The 14,846-nt window shown below is 39.4% G+C and overlaps 1 protein-coding gene across 2 annotated transcripts in view; it reads right to left on the minus strand.

Annotated features, from left to right (window-relative positions):
• Positions 1 to 14,846, minus strand: part of mboat2b (membrane bound O-acyltransferase domain containing 2b) — a 124,060-nt gene that overhangs the window by 45,482 nt on the left and 63,732 nt on the right. For both annotated transcript variants that reach the window (XM_052024532.1, XM_052024533.1), the window contains exons 4-5: positions 7,151 to 7,246; positions 6,263 to 6,318 (exon numbers count right to left, since the gene is read on the minus strand). In XM_052024532.1, coding sequence (XP_051880492.1) covers positions 6,263 to 6,318; positions 7,151 to 7,246 — 152 coding nt within the window. The remainder of the gene's footprint in view (positions 1 to 6,262; positions 6,319 to 7,150; positions 7,247 to 14,846) is intronic.

Consider the following 14,846-nt stretch of genomic DNA (forward strand, 5'->3'; position numbering starts at 1 on the left):
AATATTCTTCTACATGTACTTTAAGCACAGGCATGAGATTAACTGCAACTTGAAGTTTAATACAATTATGGGTTTACAACATGATAAACAGACATAAACTAAAACTGTTAACAACTTCACATAACTCTTTGTAATGTATAATGTTTCCTACACGGTGAGAGAGGGAATGATCAATGGATAAAAGAGCTTTGGCCAGTACCTTTGAGAGAGGAACGATTCAATGAGATTGCCCCTTTTCATTCAACAGATTTGAGATGAATTGATAAAATGATGTCCCGTACCTTTCTCAGCTGGGACGCATGGTATCAGAGGCAGATCACCGTTTCTAAGAGTGTTGTTTTGTGCTGAATTTTAGGCATTATAACTGATTCCAGAAGTGAAACAATATAAAAACGGCTTAAGAAATGTTCTTGGCAGTGGAAGGAAGTGCATCAATATTTCCAAATCCACTTGCTTAATTGTGTAAAGTACTTTTATAAGATGATCTGTTGTTTGTGATATACAGCAACAACCTGGATATGAATATAGGAGGTATGATTGGTAAGTCTGGATAATATGAAAGGGTGTTCAAGGACACAGCAGGATGTAGATCAGATGGAAAGCTGGGCGCGGTGTTGGCAGATAGAATCTAATCCCAATGAGGTGCACGGTGATGCATTTCGGGAAGTCAAAAAGGGGTAGGATATATACAATAAATGGAAAGGCACTGAAGAATGTTGATGAACAGAGGGACCTTGGGGTACAAGTCCATCGTTCCTGAAAGAGGCAACACAGACAGAAAGGGTGGTAAAGAAGGTGTATGGTATGCTTGCCTTCATAGATCAGGGGATAGAAAATAAAATATGGGACATTATGTTGGAATTTGACAAAACACTGGTTAGACCGCCCAAGTGTATTGTATGCAGTTCTGGTCGCCACACTATAGGAAGGATGCAGTTGCACTGGAGAGGGTGCAGATGAGATTCACTAGGATGTTGCCTGCATTGGAGGCAAAAAGGTCTGCATGGCCGTGGTGGGCTGAAGGGCCCATTTCTGTGCTGTACGACTTTATGACTCTTTGCAGTAGTAGCTTTCTCAAAGTCACAACTGTACAAAGACAAGGAATGTGTGCATAATTCGATTAACTCAGAATGTCTGGCTCCAGGAGTTACATATTCACCATTTCATAGTTCTTGGGCCTCCATGAAAGTTCAGAAAAAAAGTCTCAAAAATATGAAATGATAGGCTAAAGGCACCATTTTATTAAAATTGCTTCCCTTAACCAATATTAATAATACTATTGCCAGCTCTCAAGATAAAAATGTTCAGAGGCAAAAGTTCATGGAGACATTTCACAAAGCAGTGCAGCTCCAGAACACACTGACTGCCAAAATTCTGTTGAGGGTAGGCCAATTGGAAATTTGGGAGACTTTGTTATTCAAAGATATTAAGACAGGTAAATGAAGTTTTGGATCGGTCACATATCATATTGGAGGAGGATAGCAGTGGGGATACTGGGCGAGAGAGAAGAAAATAAACCTTGTACAGGCTGCAGTCTCCTGTGTGTACACTACCTGATTATAAGCAATTCAAGTTGGGAGAATCACTCAGCCATCTCATGACAAAATGCTGCAATTATTAAACCAGTATCACTTTGATGATTTGGAGAGGGGTGAGGTCAGGAGGGTGGTGGTGGTGGTTGGGAATGAAGAATTTATTTTGAAAAAACTGAAAGCTTGATCATCAACTTCGATATTTGAAGGCAGTTTCCAGCCAAGTAAAACACAGCTCACAAGCTTCTCATCCCCTTAGCCAAGCCATGCATGTTTTTACATAATTGAACTTAGAATTAGACAACTGACCATGTTCTTGTTGTAACTAAAGATTTACCAACCTGGATTTAAATGACTTAATGAAATCATATGGCTGAAGTATCCATATCTCCTAGAAGTCAAAACCCTTGGGCTAATATGATGATTTAGGAAACAAAATAAGAAAAGCCCAAAGGCTTAGTTTCCTTTGAATGTCAAATTACTTCATTATTTAAAACAAGAACAAAAGTGAAAGTAAACATTATGAACTAAATCCTCTGGGGGCATATGATAATCCTGCAGCTAAAGGCAATTACCAAAATTTACTATTGTCTTACTAAAAGCTTACCAAAATCTGAAGCTCCCTCAGGTTTGTGGAGGCAAGAACCACCCACATGGGTGATTTCAGGTACATGAGTGATTTCAGGTACGAGTGGAAGCAGTGTAGAATCAGTTAGAAGATTCAAAAATCTTGGCCTGCTACTCTATTTAATAATACCACAGGCGATCTGATCATTGGCCTGACCTCCACTATCATACATGATTCCCATAACAGTTAATGGCCCTGTAATCCAAAAGTCTTTCTCAGCCTTGAACTTAATGATTCAGCATCCATGGCTCTCTAGAGTACAATATTCAAAAGATTTACAACTCTCAGAGTACAAACTTCTCCTCTTCACATATCCTAGATTTCAATTCTCCAATATTTTCAGTGCATCACACTCCACAACTATGGAAGACCTCATGGTCTTCAATTAAATTTCATGTACTTTCCAAGCTGATTAAAATACAGCCAAAGAGATATTCACAAAGGACAGTATATGACCACTAAAATTAGCTTAATGACATGTTGTGGTTCAGTAAAAAATACCATAGGCAATAATTCTTTCTAAAAAAAAAATGGTGTTTTCAGTGGACTTGATAGAGCATTGTGGATTCAATTTCATATATCCATTAGGGAGGCAATTTGAAAAGCAGCAGCAGTAGTTGCTTAAAATTTAAGAATCCAGGGCCTGGCAATAAACATCAATAAAATTAAAATTTGCAAGAAAAAATAGATGAAAAATTAACTTTTTCTGAAAGTTAGCAATAATGAGAACTGGGTAAATGGACTTGGAAATATTACATCATGTTATCCAAAGGAGAAACTAGATAAACATTGGCTTTAAACTAGTAGGAAAATCACTGGTGACTAAAATTAGAAATAAAATTAATTCATCCTTGGAAGGGCATGGACTCAGAGATAGTGGACAGACATGTGAAAGACAAGTTATATTTGATGAATTTGATACATTTTTGAAAGAGCGAGTGAAGATCCTGCATGTTTCATGTCAGAAGATCAAGTGCAATCTTGACAAAATCTCAGTAGAGACACCTATAATTCACCCCCATTTTAATGTAATGAATTATACATTTAAATATCATTTGCATTATAAGATGGCAATTGCTATATTTGCTTTCAATGGAAATTGACTATGCAAACTTGTGACACTGTAATTACAATCTCTTGCAAGTGGTGGCACTGCAGCTTGTCCCCTGGCAGGAAGGTATAATTACAGTGTGAAAAGTTTACACAGGCAATTTTCTTTATGAAAGAAGAGTTTACAAGTAGAAAAACCTGACTGGAAACTTGTACAGACTTTATCATTTTAATGTTTTTAACTGATTCCTTATGATACTGCACTCGGAGAATCAAGGCCAAGTATGGTACACAAAAGCAGGCTAAATGATAGAAGATAATTACGAATGCAAAATCACACAAAAAAAAAATTAGGCCATCTGGTCTCTTGTTCCTGCTGCACCATTCAATAAGATGATGGCTATCTTTGACCTCAGTGCTGCTTTCCCACACTCTATATCCCGATTCCATTAACACTTAAACATCTGTCAATTTTTATATTGAATATATCCTGTGACTGACCCTCCATAAATTTCTTGTGCAATGAATTCCAAAGGCTTACTATTCTGTGTGAAGAAACTTCTCTTCATCTCTGTCCTAGGTGGCCAGTCATTTATTTTGAGATTTTGACCCGTGTCTCGACAATCTTGTGGGAGGTTAATATCAACTCTACATCTATCTTATCAAGCCTCTGAAGAATTTTGTAATTATCACTGATATCACTTGTTATGCTCCTAAAATCAGGAGAGTACAGGCTTGGTCTGCTTAAACATTCCTTATATGATAACTCCCCATTCCAGGAATCAATCTGGTGAACCTTTGCGGCACTTCCTCTGGTGCAAGTCTATCCTTTCTTAGCAAGGGTGACCAAACTTGTATATAATATTGTGGATGCAGTCTCACCACAGCTGCATATTGGTAAGTTACTGGACAAGCCGCCAGAGTTTGGGACCATGAATCAGCGATACATGTTTGAATTTCTCTACAGCTGCCAGGGAATTTAAATTCAATTAAATTAGAATTTTGTTTAAAAAAATCTAATCTCAAAAATAGTAACCATGAAACTGCCAGATTGATGCAAACATCCACCTATCTCAGTAATGTCCTTTAGGGATGGAAATTTGCCATCCCTACCTGGTCTGATCAATATGCTAGTTCTAACTACCAATGTGGTTGACTCTTAATTGCCTCTGAACTTAGTAGGCATTATGGGTGGAAATAAATCCCAGCACTGCCAGCAATGTTCACATCCCATTAATAAACATATCCCATTAATAAATAGATCAAAGGAGCAGGAACACAGTTGTAAAAAAAGCTCATCTATCATATTTAGATGTAGCCAACTCTTGGATACCCTATCTTACGTAAAGCCAGGATTTTACATACATTTCCCCATGAACATCATCAATTTTTCCACTTCCCCCCCCAGATGCTTTGAACAATTGGCTAGGTCATTACCAACAGCATTCATATATACCAAATATCTGAGAGAAAACCATAAGAAAGTCTTGCATTCATAAATCTTTCAACCTTATATGTCCATAAACTGACCGGACAATATATATTAATGATGTTGTTGATTGATAAATGCTGACCAAGGTACGTGGACTCCCTGAGGTATGAATTACCTGACTTACAGAAATCCAGCTTTTATGCAAATTCTCCCATACATTTTTAAAGCATTTTTCAAGCTTATAATAATAGTAATAATAATGTTTTATGGTATTCGTTAATTAATGAATTCAGCATATATTCCATGACTTTATGTATGGGTAGTGTTTGGGTGACTATTCAATGAAATTAAAGAATTATAGCAAGTGTATGCAGAGCAGTATGATATGAGTTACTACAGAAAACGGACATGGGCTTCCAGCCGGTTCTCAGGAACAGAAACCTTACGTAACCTGGGGACTGCCTGTATGGGGATTAACTTTCCTTTTCTTCAGATAGTGCTGTGGATCTTTTAATTTGACTTCTGAGGACAGATTGGGCCTTTGTTTAAAGTCTCATCCATGTGTCTCTGAGTGCAGCATCACTCACTTCTCTCGTGAGCATCAGCTTAATGTCAATATCAAACTAATTTTAATTAATTCCCTCAGCTATTTTCAAGCTCAATCTATTTAGAAACCCAGTCCATGTGTTGATAAATTCTGAAAAATATCTTCTCCAATATTTGCCATGATATTTTATCTTGTTGGCTTGAACCTTTGTCCCATTGTCAGTGTTTAACTTAAGGTCATGCCCTGGATTTGTCTTTTTTGTACATTTATGATTACCTCTAGCAATGAAGTTAGCTCTTAACTGCTTCCTTTCCACAAAAAACACTGATGAACCTCCTCTTATTCCGTATTACTCTTCCCAGTGACCCAAGCAATCAGTCTCACGGCTCTTGACACCGCTTTCATGACCTAAATGATCACAGCTGGATAATATTCAAGGTATGCATTCATTCGGCCACTCTACATGTTATGCACAACTTCCTGACTTGGACTCTCTGGTTCTGGCTATATAGTTCAATGATTTGCTTTGTTAAATGCAGTAATTGGACTACTGTTGAGCATCAATTCAAAAAGAAACTTCTACATGTCTTATCTTCTCCCTTAGCTACTTCAACATCATTCAAGGAGTACAGGAAGACCCCGGGTTATGAATGGGTTCCATTTTTGAGACTGTTCGTAACCCGATTTTGTGTGTAACTCGGAAGTGTCTGCGCATGCGCACTTGGCCCGGGGATCGCAGCCGCGCATGGCCCCGGCCGCACATGCGCACTTGGCCCGGGGACCATGAAGGTCGGTTCATAAGTACAGATGGTTCGTAACTAAGTCAGGCATTTGTAAGTCTGGGACTTCCTGTATTTCCAATGACATTGCAGGAGAAAATAAAACATTATAATCCATTTCACTTCCTCCTCTTGCCCCTCCACCAGCAAAGAGTGGTTTGCTGATTGAACTGAATCCTGAGGCAAGGATAAAGAGGAGAAGAGAAGAGAAAGTAAACTTTTGAAGAGATAAGCCTAAGTTCAGTGTACTTTTATCTCATCTCGATTTTATACAAATGTTTGATCTTTGCTTACCATCATGAATTTCAAAAGCCAGGCTGGTTATCTTCTGTGTTATTATCATCATTGGACTACAGAACAGAAATAACAGAAAAACAAAAAAAATTAATTCAGCTATTTTAAAAAAAATGTTCAGAATTTAATCTGTAGTTAGATTAAATTGGCATCTATTAAGGGACAGGGTGATTCAGAGGGTTACACAATGGCCTTTCATCTCTGAAAAGACTGTAAAATTTACTATTCAGTCTTCTCTATTTGCTGTCTATTATGGTACTGTCAAAAACTGTATAGCATTTACTACATGCTGTTAATTGGGAATCCATGATAGGTGGACTATATTGATGATCAGTGAAAATAAAGTAATAGACAACATAACATACAATTTCAATTTTCAGAACAGTTAATGCATATGTACCTAACGTTTCTGTTCATTTATTGCTCAGATGCAAGAGAAAGCTGTGTGCGTGACTGACAATTGATCATATTGACGCCATCCTTGTTTACTGAATGGTCATAAATGTATATTTACTTAATGAACAAGTATATTAACCTGTATTGAGAGTGTATGTAAAAAGCACGTGGCTAAAACAGTACCGTGCACCCCACCAGGGCAAGCAAACAATTTCAATTTTACACCACTTATGTTTGAGAACATTGAAGGAACCTGGATAATCTAAGTTCAACAGCTCGTGGAAATTGTTAACACTAATAAATTTTACAAAACTGGCACTGAAAACCTTGTGTTAAATGTTGGCTGTGGCATTCAGAATTTAGAAAGCAAATTCCCATTTCAAAAACTGAATATAATAGTCTTCCTAAAAGTAAAACAGAATTCCAGTAATAACTGCTTTTTCCACAAAATTAATTTAATGTGGATTCAAATAGTGTGAGTAATACACTTACCCAGTAAAGTCAGCTGAATATTGTCCGTAATCAAAGAGGTATACTCTGCTAACTTGGCAGATGGTGAGGTATCCAAAAGCAATGACAAAACAGAACCTAAAAATAAAATTAAAAGTTTTTAAACATTTAATTGTGTACATTCAAAATTAGCTTCCATTAACTTGCTTTCTTTTGTACATTTCATCTTAAGAATATTTCTAGAGAGAAAGTGACTAATTCATTTTTCAAGTTGTGGGCATTTATTGCCCATTCTAACTGCCCTTAAAAAGATGATGCTGAACCACCACCTTGAATCATTGCAGCCCTTCTGATGAGGTACTCCCATGAAGTTACTGAGTAGGCAGTTCCAGGATTTAGTCACAGTAAGAATGAAGGAACAATGATACATATCCAATTCATGATGGTACATGAACTTGGAAGAAAATTGCAGATGGTGCTTTTCCCACATACCCTTGCACTTCTTGGTGTTAAAAGGTCATAGGTTTGGGAAATGATCTCAGAGAAACCCAGGTGAATAAATGTAGTTCCGTCTATGAAATGTACACCCTACAGCATAATGCACCAGTGGTGAAAAGAATGGATGTTTAAATTGGATGGGACGAATACTGTAACAGACTAAACAGCACTTAATATATCCATTTTAGTGTGCCAGTAATATTAACTATGAAGATTCTTGCATCACATTCCAAAATGATTTCTAATTAGCTGTTTTGCACCAACTATTGTCTCCAGAGAACCCAGATAAACTTACAGATATTCACACCACTGCCCTCTTCTGCTTTTGTATCTGTGGCTGGCCTACTGGTTTCTCATTGTTAGTAACAGCCTGGTTCCTGGCTGGGGCCTCACACTCCTGGCCCAAAGTATATTAAGTTGATATCCAACTTTGCCACTTTTGTTTTCCCTGTGTCAGAACTAATTCTCTACATTATTTATTCAGTTCCACAGAAAAACAAAACGCTAGTGCAACCTCTGATTCTCTGCCACTCAAACAGCTTCTTGACCACCAACCACTAAACTAGGAATGCTAATTTTGTATTTCAAGCATAAAGGGCAGCAGGTGGACAGGGTTCATTCTACCTCACAAGAAAGGACCCGGGTGGTTCTCAGAAACACCTGCTGAGAGAATCATTCCAAGGCAAGCTTCAATTAATTCAGAAGTCTGTGCCAACAAACAGTGACAGCTGACTGTAAAATCCTGGGTTTTTGGTCCCAGACTCATTCAGCTTAAGACAAACCCTGGACTATCCTTGTAGCTCAGTTGCCCAGTGTGAAAAAATTAACAGGAAAATGGACATCCCATATTGATATCTTCTTGAGCAACCAAATTCCCTCTTAAATGATAGAATCATAGTTTGGTTATAGCAGAGAAAGAGACCATTCAATGCATTGTGTTCTTGCCAGATCTCTACCAGAACAATTTACTGGTTCCATTTCTCCTGTCTCTTTTTGCTTATGAATTTTTCTTCATCATATATTTACCCAGTTCCTTCTTGAAGGCCACAATAGAAATTGCCCCCACCATATTCCAGATTCCAACTACAAACTGCATAGGAGTTCTTCCTCATGTCACTCTTAATCCATTTTATTTTATACTTGTGATCTGTTGTCTTGAATGCTGCCACCAGAGGAAACAGTCTCCCACTATCCACTCTGTCCAGCTCCCTTATCATTTTACATACTTCTATGAAATTTCTACTCAGCCTTCTCTTCTTCAAAGAAAATAGTCCCAGTCTCTCTGATTTATCCTTGTACATAATTTTAGTCCCTTTTCCAAGAAACTATTCTCATAAATCTTTTCTGGATCCTCTCCAAGGCCCTCACATCCTTCTTATAATGTGGTGACCAGAATGGAACACAATTACTCCAGCTGAGACCAAACTAGTGTTTTACGAAGATTCAATATAAGTTCCCTGCTTTTGCACCCTATGTCTCTATTGAGAAAACCCAAAATTGAGCATGGCTGATTAACCACTTTCTCAACCTATCCTCCCACTTTCAATGATTGTGTACAGATCCCCTGGATCCCTCTGCTCTTTTAGAGCAGGATGTCTTTATTTAATACTAATGGCAACCGAAGTCCTTCTTTCCCCTGTCCTCTTGCAATGCCAATTCATAGCAATTAAAGGTCAGTCTTACACCACTAGCTCTGCTACAATTTAAATATTAATTCCTTCCATCACCAGCATACTGCGTACATTTACAAAAAGCAGTGGTTACATGTTTAGAGCACCCTAACAGCAACTCAACCCCTGTGAACTCACCATGACCAGAAAGGATGGAAGGCAAAAGGCCTGCAAATGATTTTCAAGTCAGGAACCAAAGATTACCCATTGTTTTTTCTGTCAATCTTTGAGGAGGAGATATTTCAGGTAGAAACTAGGTACAATGCACAAGAAGAATAGAAGGGAAACTAAAGCCAAGGCTCCCTGGATGACAAGGAAAATGGAAAACTGATAAAACAGGAAAAGATGTATGATGTACGTCACGTGAATTCTTCAAGCTGGAGCTAGGCTAAACAAGTTAAATGTAAAAGAGAAAATAAGGACAAAGTGAGAATAGGAGAGTAAAAAAGAAACCCAAAAATCTTCTCCAGGCATGTAAATAGTAACCAGGTAATGAGAGGCAGGGAAGAACAAAGAGCATGATGTATATGCAGAGGTGAAGTGCAAAGCTAGTATCAGTGTTTAATAAGGAAGAGTTTGCTACAAGTGGAGATAATACTCGGAAGGGTTTAAACTAGTTTGGCAGGCAGATGGGAACCAGGGCACCCAGGTCAGTAAATAGAGGGATTGAGATGAAGGTAAATGTCATGACCAGTAACTCTGTAGGGAAGAATGGGCAGGGACAAGGTAATAAATACACTTCAACCCATCTGGCCATTCTTGTCTATTTTAATACTAAGAGTATTAAGAGTAAAGAAGGTGAACAGACATGATTCAGTACATTGAACTATGATGCTGTGGCCATGAGAGAGACTTGGCTGAGAAAGGGACAGGAATGGGTGCTTAATGTTCCAGGGTTTGGATGTTTCAGAAAATATAGAGAGGGAGGTAGAAGAGAGGGGGAGTTGCACTATTAATTAGGCACAACATCACAGCTGCACTCAGAGGGGACATAATGGAGGGCTCATCCACTGAGTCTATATATAGGTAGAACTCAAAAATAAGAAAAGGTGCAACCACTTTTATGGGATTATACTACACACACCCAAGTAGCCACCAGGACATTGAGGAACAGATACATAGGCAGATTAGGGAAAGGTGCAAAAACAACAGGGTTGTTGTCATGGGTGACTTTAACTTCCCTAATATAGACTGGGACTCCTTACTGCAAAAGGTTTAGACGGGGCAGAATTTGTTAGGTGCGTCCAGGAAGGCTGCTTAAATCAGTATGAAGGTGATACAACTAGAGAAGGTGCCATACTGAACCTGGTATTAGGAAATGAGCTTGGGCAAGTGACTGACCTTTCAGTGGGAAAACATTTAGGAAACAGTGATCTAAACTCCTTAAGTTTTAAGATCGCGATGAATAAGGATAAGTATGGACCTTGCGGGAGAGTACTAAATTAGGGTAGGTCAAACTAAGAGAATAATAGCCAGGAACTAGAGGGAGTTAATTGGGAAGAGCTGTTTTTGGGCAAGTCCACATCTGACATATGGAGGATTTTTAAATACCAACTGCACAGGTATGTTCCAATAAGAAGGAAGGACAAGGATGGCAAGGTAAGGGACCCTTGGATTACGAGAGAGGTGGTGAATTTAGTCAAGTAGTAAAAGGAAGTGTATGCAAGATGTAAGAAGCTAAAATCAAACAGAGCCCTTGAGGATTATAAAGAAGCTAGAAAGGAACTCGAGGGAATTAGGAGAGCCAGGAGGGGCCATGAAAAGTCCTTGGCAAGTAGATTTAAAGAGAATCCCAAGGCATTTTACACCTACATTAAGAGCAAGAGGATAACTAGGGAGAGGGTAGGACCACTCAAGAAGCGAAATAGGAATAATCCCAGTAAATATAGAGCCTCACGTCAGTGGCAAGGAAGCTATTGGTGAAGATTCTTAGGGATAGGATTTACGAGTAGTTGGAGAGCCATAGCTTAATTAGAACAGTCAGCACGGCTTTGTGCAGGGCAGGGACCATTTTGCTGACTTGATCGAGTTTTTTGAGGTGATGAAGGTGACTGATGAAGGTAGAGTAGTAGATGTTGTCAACATGGATTTTAGTGAGGTGTTTGACAAGATCCCTCATGGTAGGCTCATCCAGAAGATTGAGATGCATGGGATTCATGGTGACTTGGCTGGTTGGATTCAGAATTGGCTTGCTCATAGAAGACAGAAGGTAGTACTCAGTGGGACTTATTCTGGCTAGAGGTCCGTGACTAGTGATGTTTCACAGGGATCCATACTGGGACCTCTACTGTGGATGGATGGGTTAGTAAGTTTGCAGACGATACAAAGGTTGGTGGCATTGTGGATAGTGTGGGATATTGCCAAAGGATAAAGCGGGATATAGATTAGTTGCAGATACGGGCGGAGAAATGGCAGATGGATTTTAATATGGCTGAGGGTGAGGTGTTGCACTTTGGGAGATCAAATATAAATGGACAGTACACAATAGATGGCAGAACACATAACAGTGTTGATGAACAGAGGGATCTTGGGGTCCAAGTCCATAGCTCCCTGAAAGGGCTGCACAAGTTGACAGGGTAGTAAAGAAGGCATGCGTCATGCTTGCCTTTATTAGTCGAGGCATTGAGTTCAAGAATCTAGAAGTTATGTTGCAGCTTTATAAAACTCTGGTTAGGCCACATCTGGAGTATTGCATTCAATTCTGGTCGCCCCATTATAGGAAGGATGTGGAGGCTTTGCAGAAGGTGCAGAAGAGGTTTACCAGGATGCTGCCTGGATTAGAGGGCATGTGCTATGGGGAGAGGTTGGACAAACTAGGGTTGTCTTCTCTGGAGCGACAGAGGCTGAGGGGATACTTGATAAAAGTTTATAAATTACATAGAGTGGTGGGGTCTGGAATGCACTGCCAGGATGCTAGTGGAGACAAATACGATAGAGGTGTTTAAGAGGCTCTTAGATCGGCCCATGAATATGCAGAGAATGGAGGAATATGCACTTGTGTAGGCAGAAGGGACAGGTTTAGTAGGCTTATAATTACTAGTTTAATTAGTTTGGCAAAACATTGTGGGCTAAAGGGCCTGTTCTTGTGCTATACTGTTCTGTTTTAAGTTCTCTGATGGATGGGGTGAAAATTGTACTGGAATGGCAAATTACGGTAGTGTAGTGGTTAGCGTAACGCTTTACAACACCAGCAACCCGGGTTCAAATCCGGCCACTGTCTGTAAGGAGTTTGTAGACTCTCCCAGCGTCTGCGTGGGTTTCTTCCGGGTGCTCAGGTTTCCTCCCACATTCCAAAGGCATACAGGTTAGGAAGTTGTGGGCATGCTATGTTGGCGCCGGAAGCGTGGAGACACTTGCGGGCTGCCCCCCAGAACACTACGCAAAAAGATGTACTTCACTGTGTGTTTCGATGTATGTGTGACTAATAAAGAGATCTCTCTAAACTTAAAGTGAAGAAGTTGCCAAGTCTGGATGGCTTGCAGTCAGGTTGCTGAGAAAGGTAGAGATAATGCCATAATCTTCCAATCATCCCTGGATATGGAGGAGGTATCAGAAGACTGAAGGGACGAATGCAAGACCACTGTTCAAGAGAATACTTACAGACCAGTCAATTTAACTGCCATAGTGAGTAAGGCAATACAAGCAAGAATCCTGGGGGGGGGGTGGGGGGGGGTAGGTGGGAGGGGATAAAAAACAGGAATCTGGAGATTTGGAGAATAAAGTTAATTAAGTAGAGCCAACATGGATTGGCAGACTTACCTTAGTGAAGTAACAGTAACAAAGGAACAGAGAAGATTGGTGAAAGGGAACACAGTGGATATTGTCCATGTGGATTTTAAGAAAGCATTTGACAAATTACCACATAAAAGGCCAGCTATTGAAATCAAGGCTCATGAAACAGAAGGCTCAAAGTCAGTTAGTTAAAATATTGGTCTGAGACAGAACAGCAAATCATGGTAAATGGCTGTTTTTCAGATCAGAGACTGGTAGACAATTGTGAGGACCACTGCTTTTGTTTTGCTACTGATGTACACATTTTTACCGGAATACAGAGTAAAATTTCAGAATTTGCTGATGTTGCCAAACTTGGAAATGTGCCATAGTGAGGATCATAATAAATGACTGTAACAGGACATAGGCTCACAGAATAGGCAAGTTGCAGATGGAAATTAACATAGAGATGTGGGGGTGCATGCATTTTGGCAGAAGGGATTAAAGTTGTTTTGAAAACTGCACCAAGAGAAGGACATAAGGAAGTGATGTTCATGGATCATGAAGGTTTCAGAGATTTTAGCTCCGCAGTTAGGTTGGTGAAAATGGGGTTGTTCTTTTTGGAACAAAAGAGAATGAGAGAAGAGTTATTTGAGGTAAAAAGTGTGACAGGTTTAGATAAAGCAGATAAGCAAAAGCTATTTCCATTATTTGATGATACAAGGATAAGGGGATACAGATTTAAGGTTTTTGGAAAGAAATTAATAGGGGCGATTTTTCAGTAAAGACTGGAATGTACTGCCTTACAAGGATGGAAGCAGACATGATCAAAGATTTCAAAAGAAAATTTATTTCCATCAACTGTTTATTCCAATTTATTTTTCAATTGGGAAGGGCAGCAACCTGGGCTGAACAGATTGCTCTACAGAAGAGGCTTCATGGACTTGATAGGACAAGTTGTCTCTTCTGTGCCTTAATGCTTCTACGAATAAGGCAGCTTACTACCACCTTCGAGAAAGCATTTGAGGGATGGTCAATAAATGCTGGCCTTGCTAACAGCATGCAAAATGGGCAGGTAAATGGGCAAAAGCTGCTGCTTCTTTGGGTGGTGCATGGCCTTACTTTGCAGGTTTCTGAGTTCACCTCCTGAGAGTTTTTGTTGATTGTTTGAAGTCAACAGGGAACGAAAGGTTCCTGCCACTGGAATGAAATCTTTACAGTTTGAGAGCTTAGGCTGGGGATAAAAAAAAATTGCATGGGAAGCTGAACATTCATACTAATCTCAGACAGAAAACTTCTCTCTGAAATATGGTCAAGTCCCATGCAATACTGGATTGTTGACAATCATATATCAGGCCTATATTCAAGCTTGAACAGCAATTCACTGATGCTTTATGCCAGTAACACTTGACCCATGCCACTCTTATACATCACAGGAGTCTTGCAGACCACTATGTCCTGGCCTCTTCCCATCTTTAATCTTTAGCCCTGCAAGTTTCTGAAACATCTGCATTCCCCTAGTTCTGTCCTCCAGAGAACCTGGATTTTGATATCACTCCACCATTAACAACTATGCCAAGAGTCATGGGCCTCTGGAATTCTCTGCCTATATCTTTACTTTTCTCCTTCAAGTACCTCACCGTCTATTTTTCTGAAATTTTGGTTATCAACTCTAATATTGCCTTTTGGGGCCAGGCATCAAATTTGGTTTCATATGTAGCATAAATGGGGGGGGGGGGGGGGGGGGGTTCCGTTACACTGAATGCACTATATAAATGCAAGTTATTGCTGAATCAAGCTGAAGAGGAACATAGAGATAGGTAATTGTTAAACAAAAAAAAAGAAAATACCAGGATAGA

This window comes from Pristis pectinata, chromosome 10 (assembly GCF_009764475.1).
Source record: "Pristis pectinata isolate sPriPec2 chromosome 10, sPriPec2.1.pri, whole genome shotgun sequence".
Lineage (NCBI taxonomy): Eukaryota > Metazoa > Chordata > Chondrichthyes > Rhinopristiformes > Pristidae > Pristis > Pristis pectinata.